The following is a 16,886-nucleotide window of genomic DNA, read 5'->3' on the forward strand; positions in this document are numbered from 1 at the left end:
GGTGGACTAGGTCGAGGGGCTCGTAGCCCAGAGATCGAGCAAGCAAGCTGGAATGAGGATAAGCTAGTGTCACGACGACATGCTGGAGACGTAGTCGACGTGCACAAATCGCTTGTATATGTAAAAAACTGATCAAGCTTGACTGACCTATTTTCATCACTCTCTGGGGGACACGTCGTTAACAAGAGGTTGACGTGTAAACCACAGGACTGGTAGGAAACTATATTGAGTGATGCGAGCATTACGATGATATGCAGAAAACCTATGGGATAACATGCAAATGACAAGTAGGGGTAAAATACAGCAGACCGGGTATGAACAAGGAAGGCCAGCTTGTTGTAGGTAGGACTCTAGCAACTAGCAAAATTCCTCAAGGAGTAAGTACTAGAAAGCACAACGAAAAAAAGGTTGCGTCAAGTGTGCATCGTCGCTCATTTCAAAGAGGCTGTTGTCTGCAGCCAGCTCATAAGCTCTTGTTCGAACGGCATTTCCGATGAGGATTGACGACTCACTGCGAACCCACTGAGTGTCCGACTGGAATATTGGGAGGAAAGGCCGTGGGACTGGCCGGACCGGTACGTTCGAGATGATGATCCTACAGTAGTCGTGTTTGGAGTAGAGGGTACTCCATTCGTGGTCGTTCGTGAAGTCCTGGCGGTCAACGGAGTGGGAGCACTAATCTGCGACTTCTTGGGTGTCTCAGTGACCTTGGTTCTAGATGAAGAAAGCAAAGTCTTGGCATTGGCCGGCGAAGGGGTAGTGATCTTGCTTCGACGTCCTGCACGGAGGAAGTTATGTTGCAGCGCTGCTTGAGGTTTCATCCTTCGCTCGGGATCCCATACAAGGCACCGCGCAATGAAGTCGACAAAGTCATCGTCCTGACACCGTAGAACTTGAGCAAGTGTTTTTGTGCCTGGTCGTCTACGACGACCTTTAGAGTTCACCACGGGTCGGGGTGCGCCGTTGTTATCTTAGAAAGGGTCAGGAAAGTGATAGAAGGTCGCCAATGTGTCATCTTACCGAAAAAGAGTCGCTTTCGGGAGCTACGATTGATGAAGTCCTTATCTGGGGGCCCCAAGACCTCCATGATGCAAGACAATTGCTCCTGCTCGTTTTCGCCGGGGAAGATAGGGAATCCTGTGTAGAGCTCAGCGAGGATGCAACCCAAACTCCACATGTCGATAGCCATGTGATAGTTCATGCCCAGGATAACTTCAGGCGACCGATAGAAACGACTCTGAATATAAGTATAGACTACGCGTGGCTCAGTAAAATCTTAGGGACCGTGGTGAAAATGAACTTACTTTTCTCGTGCTCTAAGCAGCTACTGCCGAAATCTATGACCTTGATAGCACTCTTCGCAGGATGTCGTAATAAGACATTCTAAACAGAATCATAAGACAAAGTGCATGCAATGCGAGAGCAACGAACCTCTGGCTTGAGATCGCAATGCACTATGCGATGATGCCGCATCAAGCACAGAGACAATATCATCTGGCTTGTGAAGCGTCGTATCAATGCCGTTGTGAATCCAACAAAACCGTTTGCTTTGATCAGTTCGTACAAATTGATGCTGAGTAGTTCCATGGCAATGCAGAGGTGATTGCGGAAGTAGAAGTGCTCAGTCATCTTGATGACATGGTGCTTCTCTTCGTGATCCTGAAAGACGCGTTAATTCATCTTTCGAGAATGATGTAAGTATGGATGCATACCCATTTACGAAGATTGTCTAGGATCTTGATCTCCACCAGTGCTTGGTGATGGAAGCGCTTTTTATTGCGGATGATCTTAATCGCAACAGATTCGCCTGTCTGGTGATCTCTACAGCTCAGCACTTGACCGAACGAGCCCTTGCCCAAGGTATCCATGATTTCGTAGCGGAAAGCGAGATGATCGCCGTTGACTACCTGGTAATCTCCACGTTCATCATCGTAGCCGAAATTGTTGACAACAATCTCAGGATGAGCCTTCTTCTTCGGGCTCCCAGAACCTATACAGTAAACCTGGGGATAGTTGAGAATCTCTTCTTTCTCGTAATCGGACAGGAACTGAGCCTGAGAAGAATTCAACACCTCTGCGTGCAAAATCAATGATTGAGATTCTCGCAGTAGAGAGCAACTGACCCTGAGGCGTCAATCCAGGGCTTGGTGTTGATGGTTCTGGAAACTTAAGTAGATCGTCCAATTCAGCCTGCGATGCCCCATGTGCCATCTTCTTGGTCTGCTGCCGTCTGATGTATTGCATCATCTCTTCATCGCCAAGGAATTCTTCTTCATCAACGGTGCTAGGGACTGGAGAAGGAGTCGATAGCGACTGACGACTTGAGGCAGGAGTCCCTGCTTGAGCCCGGTGCACGTTAGCCGTTGAACCATTGTTGTTTGAAGAACGTGTGGATAGAGAAATCTTAGGACTAAGCAGTTTCAAACCTTTTGACGGAGACAAAGCAGAAAATCTATGCGAGTGTGTTGTTTCACTGGGAGGAGCCACTGAGGTAGTGGAGGCCACAGAGCCCGTGGACGCCTTACGTAGAGTGCTGAAGGAGACCGAATCACGATTGGACTTTCGAGGGATGCCGCCAGCGGATGGAGGCCCAGAGACCTGCCTTGGAACTCGGGAATTGATCGACGGAGAAGCTCGGACAGAGAGCCGCCTTGTCGTTGTCGTTTCGCCCAACGCCTTCGCAACTTGTGCGTCGCCATTCTCCAGAACACCAAACTCATTCATTGTAGGATCGGCAGGCGTGGGTGAAGGGTCCGTCGAAGGCGCAGTGACATTAAGGCTAATGCGACGACTGGCTACAGTTGTACCTCCAAGTCCTGGAGATCCTGCAGCTGAGGTGCGGCTCGAAATGCGAGGAATCTTGGTTGGCGTTTCCTTTGACATGCCGCCTATCGAGTTCAGTAGCACTGACGGCGGGTAATCCTTCGCCTCCTTTGTTATGCTGTATCCAGTAGTTCCAACTGATGGCGACCCAGCGATTGTGGGCAACGGTTGGTTTCGACTCCGCAGCGAGGCATCTGACTGCTTTTGCATTGAGCTTACAGTCTGCGAGGTCACACGCGATATAGATGGCGTCCGGGTAATGGTAGATGCAGGGGTAGACGCTGAGGAACTGTTCTTTAAATTTGCAACACGCTGAGCAGTGGTGGCAGGTAATGCGGACATCTGCATGGGTGGTAAAGCAATAGCAGAAGCACTCTTTTTTGGATCTGTGGACGATAGGGTCTGGTAGGCCCACAGTATTGTCAGATTCATCCCAAATATAAATAGTGGGAAAGCACACACCTTGCCTCTCTTACGTCCCATCAACAAAGATATCCTGCTTTCACTACGATCCTTCTGGTCTTGCTTTGACTTCTCCTTCTCTGAATCCTTAGACCTCGCGCTTTCCTTGAAAGTGCCAGTGTCACTCTTATCCCCATGCAAACTTCTCCGCGAACTAGATTTCAACAATGAAGGCAGGCCAAGACTAAGCACAGATGATTTTTTCTGTGAAGAGGCGGGAGTAGTCGGAACGGTACGACTTGATTCTTTGTTTGGAGAGCGGCTTGCCTTGACGTGATGGGCTGCAGAGGCACCAGTGCCTGATGATGATAGTGTCGGTGATACTGATGTGATAACTGAGTTTGAAGGGGGCATTTGCATGCTCTGAGAGGATGAGCGACGGAAGAATGGTATGGATGATGGCGTAAGACGTTTGGATTGATGACGCCGCATTGACGAGGGGCTGAGCGGGGCATTATGAGCAGCGGATAAGGCGGACGTCGTGTGATGGCTGGCACTGGAAGCCGTTCCAGCGCGGCTAGGAGCCTTGCCAGATAAGACAGCGGGAGACTTCGGAGTGCGGGTAGATCCAACAGACGACATAGATGCGAGGGATGCAGCAGATGCCATCGCATCTGGGTGACCAGGAGACCAAGAAGTACCAGGAGCGACGGGAGGAGAAAGCGCTTGCTCCCTAGATCCTGATTTCCGCAACTGTTGCCCGAACGTCTGCACTGATCGAGGACTGAGAGGGAAACTCGAAGATTTGGTCGACAGCGAATCTTTCCCCTTCATCGACGACATTGATGGAGTGAGCTTGATATTGAGTGCATTGGAGAAACTCCATTTCTTCGAGGGCGTTTTGGTGATTGAAGGAGCAGACTCGGGAGCGGAGTGGCTTCCGTAATTCGCAGACGATTGCAAGTATTGGGCGTGCGAATGTGGCAATGGCTTCGAAGAACCAGGGGGAACCTCTAATGACATAGTACGGTCAATGTCACTCTCATCGGCACCAGAAGGGGGAAATGCAATCCCATGCGAGGATTGGGGAGGGGAACGATAAGTAGATAAGTCCTTGGGTAACGGCGGGACGGGAGGTACCCGATCTTCTTCCAAAGCTTCGCCGCTGGCGGCGAAGGAAGGTTGACGGTCCTTAAACGCTGCCACATCACCACCTGAGTATGCGCTAGAAATATCACTACCCGCGCTGTTCCGCCTTCCCTTCCCTGCACCAGTCGAATGACGACCAGAAGCCGAGGGGCCGGATACTGAAGTCACGCTGGTGGCCGTTGACATGGATGCGGAATCACGCGAACTCGTCGGAGTAGTTGTATATGTAGTGGATGATGCAGACCCACGCTTTGGAGTGAAACTCAACCGTGTACTCATAGAACCCGGCTTTTTTGGAGTTTTCTCAACGCCAGATGAGCTATACGCATGTTCGTCACTGCTGATAATCCCACCACCTCGAATTTCGGAATGCTCCTGCGGAGTATCCCCGGAAAGAGAAATACCAAGGCCAATAGGCTGACGTTGAGAAACTTCCTCCTTTCTCTCCCTGTCCTTAGTGCTGCCCCGGCGAGACATTTTGCCCCCACCGTCGGAGCTGATGCCCTCCCAGTGCACCCCAGATTTGTTAGCAGTACCGGCAGGTGTTCCAGGGCGACTCATACTCGAAGGCCTGCCAAAACTCCCAACGCTCGCACGTGCGCGTGCGGTCTTCATCGACAGTCCGTCGAGCTTGCGCAAAGCATCAGCGTGAGCATCATCATCTAAACCCGACCACCCTTCCTGTGTCCCGCGGAGAAGTGAGTGTGCAACACTAGGGGAGGGATGAACTAGTGGTTGGCCTTGAGGTTGTGCCATATCCTTGTGGGATGATGATGGACGCAGAGGTGGATTGGTAGTACTAGTGGCACTGCCAGCATGCCGGAGAATATGCTGAATAGAGGTTGTCGAAGGAGAGGGGGGAAGGTGGGAAAAATCTGTGGTATGCACACGCCGAGAGTGTGCGTGAAGGGCAGCCTCATGACTCGACGACGAAGATCCAGCGGAAAGTTGACGCGTATGTTTCTCCCTTTCCAAACGCACAGGAGTAGCATCCACCGGAGGGGGTATACCAGAAAGTTTGCCTGGCGTACTAACGGCGAGACTTTCCCGACGCCTGGCACGATCGCGAGAGGTACTTCCAGAAACATTGGACCCAATGCTACGATGCTTGCGCGTCGATGCGGATTTCTCATCCTTGTCTCTGGCTGTTGAACTAGTGCGGTCTTTTGGAACACCCGACACTTTAGAAACAAGAGAACCTGTATGGTCCATCTCAAATTCGTCCGACGTGCGCTTCTTAGCCTTACGCTGGGAAGTAAAAGCGCTAGGAGGAGACGCAACCACTGGTCCACCAAGGAAGGGTTGCTCAGTAGGGAGGGGTGGTAAAAGTGGTGAGGGTGGCTCTTCTGGAGATGCAGGGGGGTGTTTAGGTAAATGAGTGGGATGTAACAACTCAGAGCCGAAAGGCTTGCGGGGATACAAAATTTCCTCTCCTCCACTTTCATCCGCCATAGATCTACGTGAGCGGAGAGTACGGGTAACAGATTTTACGTCCACTGGCTATAAACCACTTGTGAGTTTATATGATGTCAGTCTGACAAAATCATACCTCATCCTTGCCGTCTGACTCGCCATCGACTGCCTCGATGGTCCATGGACTATCGGGACCATCCTTCTCGAGTTCGTCAATAACGAGTTCGGTGACATCCTCCTCAAGGACATCATCTCCGTGAACCTGCTCATCGTGGCCATCTGCATCTTCGTCATGCGTATGCCTCTGTATTTTACCCCATCTTGGGGTAGCTAGCTCGCCTACACCTACGAGGCCCATCCTATCGATGTTGGCCGGATCGCGCCCTGGCGTGACTGGTTCATTAGGGTTGCGCGTCTCAGGTGTCATGGGAGGGAATCCTGGTTCGGACAACTGCAGTGCAGGCGAGTCTGCAGGAGTCTGAATGCCAAAATAGTATGGGTCAAGGGAGGACGAAACTGATCCCGAACGCGATGGGATTTCAGCGTCTGTGTCCATCGGTGACAATTCGTCGTCAGGTGGCGCCGCTGAGATATGGAGCCTGGGCTGATTAAACCTTGAGAGTGTGATTTTGACATGGATTTGAGGTGATATTACCTGTGTGTTATGGACTTGATGCATATCTAGGCCATCGTCCTCGTCCGCGATTTTCTTGTCGCCTCCTTGGGTAGTAAATGGAAGGTGAAGTTCGTGCTCACGTTGGCTCTCTAAAAGCGCAGACGTGGCCGACATTCCAGAGGAAGACCAAGAATGAGAGAGAGAAACACGTAAACGACACCGTGGAACTCAAAAAAAAAGCAACACGCGGTGGGTAAAGAAGAAAGAAAAGAGAAACGTGAACCAGATGTTGATACCTATGGGCCGTTGTTGGGTAGTATGAAAGCGATGCTGGTCGCCGTTGTTGACGACGACTAGCAAGAGCGTGAGCAGAGAACTCTCAGAGTCTACTAGCACTCTAGGTTCTGGTGGCACTGGCCAGCGCCCGCTATTTTGCTTTGTTTGCACTTGCAGTGGCTTTCCACCTCATTGTTCTTGGGGAATGCTTACATTTGCCGAAAAAATATACTGATTGGCACTATCGATCGATCGTTACCCACCTTTTAACAAAGATCCGGTAGTAGACAAGTTGAATCCAATATTCTGACGGCGGCTGTAGTTGAACATCAACGTGAGCAAGGTGATTGATGAGAAATAACCATGAGTTTGCGGAGATATGAAGATCCTGGGCCTTAAGACTCATGCCAGTCCTGCCGCATTGTGACTTTTGGCCAGTCATCGATCCCACGATTGGTCCATTCGAGCGTGACTAGAGTTCATATAAGAACATCGAGGTATGTAAACCGCTTAATTCTCGTTCCTGTAGAAGCAGAAGATAGTAATCCTGGCGAAATACCGTAAGGATTCCACGCCGCAGGTTGTCGTGAACTTGACTATATGGCCACCCGTCGCTTCGCGAGATATGATTATCGGATATAACATGACTCACAAGCCTCGTGCATGAAAACAATTGAATAGGATAGGCGAAAATAATTTCACAATGATGGTAAGCACAAACCTAAAGCTCCTGATTCAAAACCTTAGCCATGTAACCGGATAACATATCGAAAGAACATTGTGAAAATTTATAGTTCATAGCAGGAATATCAGAAAACATTGACAAATGTCCGCAGCATGCTGTGCAACTGGGCGCTGAGTGCGAATGACTCAGCGCATAGATTTGCTCCGTCGAAAGGAAGCTGATCTCTGCGTTACGCAATTCGTACACCCAAGTGGAGGTAGGTCCTGTCCGTAACTTGGCCGCTGGCGATTAGTAAGGCGTATAATGTTACCGAACGCGGATGGTAAAGTGGAGATCTGAAAAGCGTCATGAATGTCATCTCCGTCGAAAACGGTAGAATCGCGGAACATGATGCACTGACGTTGACGGTATCTTGGGTAAAGGTTCTGGGCAAAATAAGGATCCGGCCGCCTTATAGCATTTATAGAGCGCAAATGCGGAAGGAGAAACTTGACACCATTGAGATACTGAACGGCAGACTGATCATAATTATCAATCTCGGTTCGCTACCTGCACGATGCAGCACAAGAGGGGAAATATCGTGGAACGCAATACGTCCTTATTTGAAGCTGAATTGTAACTCGTGTTTGCTATTTGAAAGGGGGCACTGCGGCTGGGCTAAGCCGACCTTGAGAATTTACACAAGGTCGGGTTATAAACTTGGTACAAAATTCGTGGAGTCCGTAAGATATGACGAGAATAAGCACATTTTTACTCACTATTCTGGATTGGGAGTAAGCGGCTACGAGAATAGCACAGCACGAAGTAATTGTGAGCGGCGGAATATTGGAAACACGTATCAAAGGCGGTGAGCAGATGCACATCATGCAAGATACATACGTAGTTGGCAGAACTAACCTGACGGAGAAGAGGAATCGCGGGCTCGAAAATGGTTTCCAGGTATAAGCGCGGAGCCAGGCTAATTCGGGTCCCCGGCCCAGAGTTGCATCACGCGGACCCACGAGAAACGGCGGGTATTTCGCTGCAAGAACTTGGATACCGTGGTTCTCGACCATCGGTTGCCATTGAATTGGAGTGGGTTATACTATCGTATCCCGCTAGAGACTCCACTGTGTCCAACTGCCAGTCAGATATATGTATATTCTACGTACTGTGGTCCAAATTGTAAGGTCCGAATTCAGTGGGTATTTTCGAGAATAGCCGATGGAACGACGTACCGGACGGCATCTATTCGGTTTGAAAAGGGGTACAATCGTAAACTTTTCTGTATAATCAGTAGATTTAGTTTTTTAAAGACAAAGCTAATGTGGACTTGGCCATGTCTTGTGTGAAATGAAAACAAATATGACACAGGGTCGTCCTCCGGGTATTTAAGTCTGTGGCTGCTAGAGAGCATAAAAAGGGTTTCGTTAGAACTCAGCGCAACATCCGACCCCTCTTACTTTCCAACTCCATCACTGACAGTCCGCCTTAGTCCGCCAGCTCAGCGAAAGTCTCATTGTTCAGGTAGGTTCTCACAATCGAAACGGACATATTGCTGTCAATTGACAATCTGCCATCATGTGCTTATCGTCTTCCAGCGTATCCGTGTGCTTGGCCAACAACATTTCATCTTTGAGCTCACAAACCGTCTATCCGGTGTCAACTTCTCAACATTCACGAGTTGTGTACAACTTCGGTTCCCACCACGTGAACAAGAACAGGGACCAAGGGCCGGAAGTGCGTCGAACTCGTGTAGCAAAGAGCCCTGAGCTAATCTGGAATCCGAATCGTACTAATTCTTCCGCTCCTCCACCGTCTTTCCTACTTACCTCGTGCCTTTACCCACAGCAATATTCTTCCAATTTCCTATACATCCATAAAAGTCAACAATCTTGAACCATCAGCAGTCAGGGCCGCCACATACAGTCTCTTCTTCTCTCGCCCTCAGCAGCATGTCTTCTGTGGAGCGCAATCAAACGCCAGACGGCGACGACCTCGCTGAGGCGCAGTCTACAGACCTTCAGCCTCAAATGACGGTTCATCCCGTCAATGGTTATTCTAGCATGCCCATGCATATGTATCCTTTCCCACCTGGCCTAGTTGCCACACAACCTCTTCGCTCCAAGCGCAGGCAAGTCAAGAACGCTTGCACAAACTGCCAGAAGGCATGCAAGAAGTGTGACGACGCCCGTCCTTGTCTCCGTTGCGTCAAATATGGCATTGCTGAAGAGTGTGTCGATTCCCAACGCAAAGAGAGGAAAAAAGGCGTGAAAAGGGGACCCTACAAGAAGCGCGATGGCAAAGGTAAGATCATACACCCTCCATTTGTGCAGTACTCTGAGACGCCACTCGTCCATTCGTTCCACCTCTGCTCTTATCTGATTGGTTCCTTCCTCTTCGTTCTGACTGTCGTTGAGATCGCGTAGGCACCAATGCCGATATTGGCGATGTGCCCGAGCAACCCAGCATTCCCGTCACGACGGAAGTGCCAACCCAGTCGGCCTCGCCGCCTTTACAGGCAGCGTATATGGCGCCCATTGGGTATTCCATGTTCCCGGGCCAGTTTCCGGGGTCACCGACTCCCAAGCCTGGTGAGGCCTCCCCGGCGTACTATCCCCAGTTCTATGCAATTACGCCGATGCCTCATCCTGGACAAAACGGGCATCCAGGTCAAGACCCAGAACAAGGCTATCCGTCTATGGCCCAGTACATTCCGGCCGCATTCCTTCCGTATGCGCCACAGTCGTATGGGTACATGTATCCGCACCGCCCTGACGGTCAGATGCAGATGATGAACCCCCATTACGCTCCGTATCCTCAGATGTACGGCAAGCCGCCTTCGGCTGGAGGGTCAAGCGACTCGGGGCATCTCAATGGGCGGAATCACGGTGACGACTAAATGAGATGTATAGCATCTCGAAGGATTCCTTTTACCCCTTTAACTTCTTGATTTCGTGCGACGTGCCCCTGTGATGTTGTTTTGTACATTAAACGGAGGGCTTATGTTCAACCTACATGCATCCCATTTTGTCTTGCTTGCGTTGTCCTCTGTACTGTTATATAACACTGTCCATACTCGTAGTTCGTTGTGCTTAGGTCTATTTGCTTGATGCATTGTTGCCTTTGCTATCTTTGACTGATCTCCATTTGCTCCAACATGAGTCGCTTTACATAGTGTATTCTTTTGAGTTCAATTAAATTCATGCCTTTGTCAAATTCTATGACTTATATTGAAACGTGGATACTAGAACATCCTCCGCACGAAGGCCATGAGGAGAACGAACGTAACAAGTAAATGAAACTGATAACGCGCCCACTCGCCTTGTGCAGCATTCATCTCAAGTCGAGCCTCTGAAGAGACCCCCACAAGTATTCTGCGGTTCGATCCCGTCAATCAATACCCCGCTATTCCCTAAATCATATGCCCTTACAGAATCTCGATCCACAGGCACCCATAACTTGCCCATAACTCGCGGGAATGCAGTGGAGCGTCGCTGTGTTCTGCGCTCCGCGGCGCTGGGTTTCCATGGTCTTGCGTCGGAACGTTCTGCTTACGGATATCGATAGTAATGGAATTTATTTGGGGTGTGCCAAGATGCTTGATTCGGGTTGAAGCCTGAGCCTGGGAGCGAGAAGAGATCTGCGCAGAGAGAATTTGGTATGAAAGTTAGCGCTCAAATGCGCCTGAGGTAATAAGGCCTGACTAGTGACTCACGGTGTGATGAACAGAACTTTCGGCTCCTCTGAGGGCAACTGCCGAGCCCGTTGGTGGGCCATCATTCGAACCAAGAACATGCGCAAGCGGTACCTGTTCATGTGCGACGACCAGTGTCAGCCAAATTGCAAGTTCGCGACTATACGGCCAAATGCAATCTCCCAGCCCCGAGTCGACGGCGCGATCTTTCTCAGCGGCAATCTAACCATGGCGAGGTATTTACGTCGAGGAATGGAAGCACCGGTGGCGAAGAGTGACTCGAAGAATAGCTTGAGGAACTATCACTTCATTGTGCACGTTCTACTGCCACGTTGGCACCCCAGAACTCTACTAGTACCCCATCGAAATGGAAGCGAGCGACGAGAGTGGTCGAAAGGGCTTCTCAGTGATGGGCACGGCGAATTCATTGGATATTTCGGCAAAAAATTTCCAAACTTGCGCAACGTGCATCATCGAGGGGCGGGGCGTCGTAGAGAGTTGATATCCGCAGCAAACGCGCGACAATCGAGCCGGAGCACGCGAGGAGATCGAATTACATTCTTCATCTCCAATTGGGCGTTACGTTGCAGGAAATCCACAGGATTGAGGTACGTGTCATGCACCGTATGTGCTTCGATAGTCACTGAGAGTATTCATTGTGACTATGCTTGGAACATCACCAGAATGCTGGAGGTCTTCCAGTTCCAGAACTCGTATGCTTTTGCTGTGATCGCCGTGCAACGTCTCGTTAGTCGTAGGCCCGATAACATCCTCAGACAGTAACCGATTATTGAGGCCCGAGGGTCTGCCACGCGAAAATAGGGGGATAACGGCAGGCCAACGGGTTCAAGCGTGGTGACAGCTAGTAAGTAGTGACTGTAGACCCAGCCTTGCCTGGGATAGATTCCTGAGCATATAATTCTTGTATCAGAGCCGTCCAGACGCCCACAGACTGAATTTACTTACTGTGATCTTAGAAGCCGACTGGAGCCGTTTCTTGCACAACATGAGGGCCGCCGAGATGATGATCCGGGTCAGTATCCGCTTGGGTCTATCCTCTATTGCGGAGGGGGGGCAATCAGGGGTCGAGAGCTTGCCTTTGTGACGCGAATGTTGCTCTATTGATTCCCCATCGTTGGTCCATTTCCGCACGTCGCCTTCAAAGATGCAGGGGTGGCTTTCCAAAAGCATACCTCGGATACCTCTATATGTGGCTTGATTCTTCTCGCAAGGATTTAGTTTTTTTGGTCCGACAGGTTTCAGGGGGGAGATCTGAGATGATCGATGTGTTCTGAACTTCTGAAAGACGTGAGTTAAAGAACGCGATCATCAACTAGAACTGATAGTAGGCCCTCACCCGGATCTGAAAGGATCTCCTTTGTTTCAAGGTTATCTATCATCGACTAGACAGGCTCCTTCATTCAAGATTTTCCGTCATCCATCGAAGGGCCTAAACACACTTCTGTCTTCCTGCAGAATTCGTGGGCTTGATGAGGCTTGGTGGCACATTGGTTCATCGATTCTTCATGACAAATTCGGATTCGAGATTCCGTACGAGCGACGTAGGGTATCACCAGGCATTCCTGCAGCGCGTCCAGTGTTGACAACGCAACAGCCAGCGATGATTTGACTGATATGACAGTCACAGCGGGTCTTGTATGACATGTGTGATCCGCCGCTCCTACTGAACAAGTACTAGTTGCAGTCGACACCGTGTTAGTGAATGCGTCTTATACTTACTCATTCCTCCTCACCCCTCCTGCAGATTTTTTTCTCGCCGCTTATGACCAAAGTGGAAGAATATTATACTGCGTGAAAAATCAAGAGCTTCGAGTCGCTTCCACGCCCAGTAAGTACAAACAACCCTGGCACAATTCATATCAGGTACCACGCCATTCCCACTTGGCGCCGAACCGCAATTTCTTCCTCTTGCTTCCTCACAGCTCCACGCTATGCTAAATATATTTTCTTTGCTGGCTAAGGTCATTCGCTAGTTCTTGATTTGGATGTGACGGCTTCAGCAGAGTAGTGGTTCCGCAAACCCAAGGTGGTCCCGCGGAAATACAAAGTCGTTTCCATAGGATCTGATTCTTTGACAGTAAAATGGCCGCCAATTTCCGCGCACAGGATGAACGGAAAAGCTAGAACTTCGAATAGGAAAAAGAATGATCCTTGCCACAAGTGTTATAGTCCCATCGGACTAAGGTCCACATTCAGATGCCACACCCTGAGCCACAGAAAATTGAATCAGTGTGTTCGGGGTCAGGTCTCGAAAACTATGTGAGGACAGCCGCCTGAAATTCATCCCCCGTTGTGCAATCTCAGGTCACTGTAACGTCTTTCTGCCCGACACAAAGGATGGAGTCAGCACCTCCTGCTACAACCGCTCGTACTGCCTCGTATACTAGTCCGTGCTTCCCCCCCTTGCATAGAAGACGAATTTCCTTTGTACCCAGATGTTTTGATTAAAAGTGGGAGGATGTAGATTAATAACAGACGGATCATGCATCCATCTGTATTTTACAAAGACCTGATTCTAGGAGGAAATAATGGGGGCGAGTCTCAAGATTAGATACCAACATCGCTTGAGCGGGAGACTGGTGACCTAGGATGGATTGTATACACCACGAACACCATGGTTTGACTCAGCCTCTTTAGTGGGGAGAGGATCGAAGTTCACTGTCTGGGAAAGGGAAATTTTTGAGTTTTATTTTATTTTTACTAAGCTAATAGGTCGCAAGTATCTATGAGCAACGTGTTCCCCGTTTGAGTCTGACTCACACTGAGCCACTACCGCGCGTGTCAGAGCCTACGGTAGCCAATGCACTTTTCACGTGTCTCTGGGATTATGTCAATTTTCCTATGAGGTTTTCATTAGCTAATCGCAGATTTCCCAAACAGACTTAGCATCCGATTTAGTACATATGCAGATTGTGTTTGGCTGTGCGCGGAGTACTTCTTCAAACGTTGCTCGAGGCTCTTTCATGGACGTCCTATGCATGATTCGGGCGTCATTTGCAACGAATGTATGGTTATCTCCCGAATCCAAATGAGTCATAAATTACATGCATAAAATAATAGCATTCGTTCCTTCTTAATTTGGGGCTCAACTCCTTATCTGTTGCATTGTATTGCTGGTCAACAATATTAACGGCCGGGAGCCTCAGCTTGTTGAGGAGCCCTTTTTGGTTCTCCTGGATCGTGCGAGGCCTGAAGCTTAAGCTTTGAAGGCCTGACCGATAATCGATTCCAGATTGTCACCTTGCTTGCAAGGTCATATGCCAACCCGTTAATTCTGCAAATCGTCCACAACTGCAAACAACGGCATTTTCCGCATTCTCTGTTCGTAGTCGCGCTACGATTGTGACCAATCTCTGTCCTTCCAAAACACCGTTGCAAGTGCGCTCGTTCCATTTGTCTTTCCAATTACAAACGAAAGCAAGGTCATCGCCGACGACGGCGCCTAGTAGCCTAAACCATGCTGTTAATAAATAATATGCAAAAGTACCTTACATATTATGTAATAAGGCTGGTTCATAACATGTCCAAACACACATCTCGGTGTAAATCCATACCTGCAAGGCCTAGGTTAACTACGCGCTATACCGTGACTACTAAGATACCTTATCAAAATTTCACCCATGGACCAACAACCATCCTTAGGACGTTCAAAAGAACAAGATGGCGGGTTGTTGAAACGTTCACTTACCTCTTTGTTCTCTCTTATGGGTCTCCAACTTGGCTCTCGTCTATTGACTTTTGCTCTGAATCAAGCACTGTTTCGATTAGCCTCCCCGCAAGCATATGGGACTGCTGCAATTCAATTTGAACTTATCTTAAGCACCATACTGTTTCTCAGCCGGGAAGGTGTCAGGAATGCGTTGCTCAGAGCGTGGCCACGGAATGCCACCGTCCATACCCAAGGGCCAACTTTTAACGACGACGTACCTGCTTCGACAAATCTATCTACATTGCCGATTATTCTAGGACTTCCAGTGTCTTTAGCTACGGCAGCTGCATATGTTACTCTTGCCAGCTCCGATGTTCGCCATCAGCCTCATTTTCACGTGGCGTTATCGACATATGTGTTCGCCGCGCTAAGCGAGCTCTTCAGCGAACCCATGCATAATCGGTATGTAGATAATCTCAGTGACATATATTTTTCTCTCAACTTGCTAGGGCCATGGGTGAAGTTCGCACTGGAGCTAGAGTGAGGGCTGAAGGTCTCGGGATAACGTGCAAGACTCTTGTCACTTATCTTGTCCTCCTTTACGACTCGACTAGACCAGATTCCGGAGAATTCGCGCTCGTTGCTTTTGCCCTGGGCCAACTTGCATACAGCAGTGTGGTGTTTGTCAGTTACGTGTATCAGATGGGGTATCCCACCTTCTGGCCGACTCGTCTTGCTACTCGACCGTCATCCGAAGTAGCTGCTTCCAGGTGAGTCCATCCACCTGTTCAATGGTCAACTCTCTGATCACGGCAGTCAGATCAAGATTCTATCGTATTGCCTCACAATACTTTGACGTTAGCAGTCTGCATCTGTCTTTGACTATGACTGGGCAATCTATTGTCAAACATATTTTGACAGAAGGAGATAAGATTATATTATCTTGGTGGAGCCCTTTGGACGACCAAGGAGGGTACGCGGTCGCCGTAAACTATGGTGAGCATCGTTCCAGACTGGGTTGTTTCAGGTATAGTGACGATCCAACCTTTGTACAGGTTCTCTAGTTGCACGTATAGTTTTCCAACCTCTAGAAGAAATATGTAGGGTTTACTTTTCAAGAACCTTGTGCCCCCCGGCTGAGGCGAAATCCACGTCGACTGGGGCACAATTCGACAGACGCTCACTAGGCCAAGCCTCAGAGATCTTGCTGTCACTAGTCTCCATCCAACTAGCTTGTTCCGTCCTTGTCATTGTATTTGCCACTGTCTATCTTCCGGTTTTCCTACACCTATTGCTCCCATCACAGTACCTAACAACATGCGCTCCAAAGGTTCTGGCAGCTTGGATATGGTACATCCCTGCCCTCGCCATCAATGGTGTACTTGAAGCTTTCTTCTCGAGCATCGCAACTCCTCAAGATCTTCGAAGACAAAGCAGGTGTGCACTTCATTCACCATCGTTTACATTGACTTAATTTAAATGATCAGATGGCTCATTGGCTTTTCCATTTTATTCATTGTTTCTGCGATTGGATTTTACGCCTCGGGCTTCGGTGATGTCTCTCTGGTTTACGCAAACATAATCAACCTGGCCGCCCGGATAATCTACGCCGCACGATACACTTCAGCCTTCTTTGACAGAAATAAAACTGCTCACAGATGGCACACTTCGGCGCCAACATGGCAATTCCTTCTAGCTGCCGTGTTATCTTACCTGGCGATCTCCATGACCCAAATACATCATCAAGCTGCCATTCTACTTCAAACGAAAGGCCGCAGAGCAATGCTTTCCGTAATCGTTATGTCTCATTTAGTGCAGGGGGCCGGAATGGGATTGTGTTGTATCGCAATATGGTGGCTAACGTCTGGCAGATACCTGGTGATACGAGCACCCGTGAAAATTGACTGATTTACATGTATAATCCATCAAATATTTACTGGTGTCTCCCCACTGTCGAACCGTATCGCATTTTTATCTCGCAAACTGCATGTTGTATGTGAATGATTGAATCCATAACGCTATCCATGTTCTGTGCATGCGCTCGATCAAGCATACATTATGCAGCAACTTGAATGCTTAGATGATTCGTTCTAAATTTGTCACATGCTTGTACTGCCACCATAAGCCGTCATTACTAGATTTACTACTACTAGCATCACTTACTGGCCGAGAAGTA

General features: G+C 49.1%; 4 protein-coding genes across 4 annotated transcripts; 2 read left to right on the plus strand and 2 right to left on the minus strand.

Moving 5' to 3' along the window:
• Nucleotides 1-202: 202 nt before the first annotated feature.
• On the minus strand, nt 203-6,942 carry F5147DRAFT_630045 (uncharacterized protein). The gene is made up of 9 exons (XM_041432765.1): nt 6,443-6,942; nt 5,924-6,391; nt 3,286-5,874; nt 2,124-3,225; nt 1,713-2,074; nt 1,432-1,659; nt 1,305-1,383; nt 1,021-1,254; nt 203-970 (listed from the first exon to the last, which is right to left on the minus strand). Exons 1-9 carry the CDS (start codon nt 6,575-6,577, stop codon nt 432-434), a joined length of 5,736 nt encoding a protein of 1,911 aa, XP_041296962.1. The 5' UTR covers nt 6,578-6,942; the 3' UTR covers nt 203-431.
• A 1,999-nt stretch (nt 6,943-8,941) lies between these two features.
• On the plus strand, nt 8,942-10,565 carry F5147DRAFT_676767 (uncharacterized protein). Its single transcript, XM_041436067.1, has 3 exons — nt 8,942-9,083; nt 9,195-9,650; nt 9,773-10,565. The coding sequence occupies exons 2-3, from the start codon at nt 9,299-9,301 to the stop codon at nt 10,243-10,245; spliced, it is 825 nt and encodes a 274-aa protein (XP_041296963.1). The 5' UTR covers nt 8,942-9,083; nt 9,195-9,298; the 3' UTR covers nt 10,246-10,565.
• On the minus strand, nt 10,212-12,557 carry F5147DRAFT_820369 (uncharacterized protein; the record flags this gene model as incomplete). The annotated part of the gene is made up of 9 exons (XM_041443667.1): nt 10,212-10,720; nt 10,778-10,986; nt 11,062-11,262; nt 11,598-11,683; nt 11,721-11,845; nt 11,925-11,947; nt 12,007-12,197; nt 12,234-12,312; nt 12,501-12,557. 9 exons carry the CDS (start codon nt 12,555-12,557, stop codon nt 10,591-10,593), a joined length of 1,101 nt encoding a protein of 366 aa, XP_041296964.1. The 3' UTR covers nt 10,212-10,590.
• A 2,070-nt stretch (nt 12,558-14,627) lies between these two features.
• F5147DRAFT_676777 (Rft protein-domain-containing protein) lies at nt 14,628-16,740 on the plus strand. Its single transcript, XM_041436068.1, has 5 exons — nt 14,628-15,172; nt 15,220-15,480; nt 15,531-15,706; nt 15,766-16,147; nt 16,198-16,740. The coding sequence occupies exons 1-5, from the start codon at nt 14,682-14,684 to the stop codon at nt 16,616-16,618; spliced, it is 1,731 nt and encodes a 576-aa protein (XP_041296965.1). The 5' UTR covers nt 14,628-14,681; the 3' UTR covers nt 16,619-16,740.
• Nucleotides 16,741-16,886: the final 146 nt, after the last annotated feature.

Source organism: Suillus discolor (genome assembly GCF_016758755.1).
Source record: "Suillus discolor strain FC423 chromosome Unknown F5147scaffold_8, whole genome shotgun sequence".
NCBI classification, from domain to species: Eukaryota; Fungi; Basidiomycota; class Agaricomycetes; order Boletales; family Suillaceae; genus Suillus; species Suillus discolor.

Bases quoted from the DNA above. Each gene is read 5' to 3' on its own strand.
- F5147DRAFT_676777 (XM_041436068.1), top strand. From the start codon at position 14,682: ATGGACCAACAACCATCCTTAGGACGTTCAAAAGAACAAGATGGCGGG. The intron at 15,173-15,219 runs GTATGTAGATAA...TCAACTTGCTAG, and splicing joins AGCGAACCCATGCATAATCG to GGCCATGGGTGAAGTTCGCA. The intron at 15,481-15,530 runs GTGAGTCCATCC...CACGGCAGTCAG, and splicing joins TCCGAAGTAGCTGCTTCCAG to ATCAAGATTCTATCGTATTG.
- F5147DRAFT_676767 (XM_041436067.1), top strand. From the start codon at position 9,299: ATGTCTTCTGTGGAGCGCAATCAAACGCCAGACGGCGACGACCTCGCT. The intron at 9,651-9,772 runs GTAAGATCATAC...GAGATCGCGTAG, and splicing joins CAAGAAGCGCGATGGCAAAG to GCACCAATGCCGATATTGGC.
- F5147DRAFT_630045 (XM_041432765.1), bottom strand. From the start codon at position 6,577: ATGTCGGCCACGTCTGCGCTTTTAGAGAGCCAACGTGAGCACGAACTT. The intron at 5,875-5,923 runs GTATGATTTTGT...AGTGGTTTATAG, and splicing joins AGTCAGACGGCAAGGATGAG to CCAGTGGACGTAAAATCTGT. The intron at 1,660-1,712 runs GTATGCATCCAT...CGCGTCTTTCAG, and splicing joins TAGACAATCTTCGTAAATGG to GATCACGAAGAGAAGCACCA.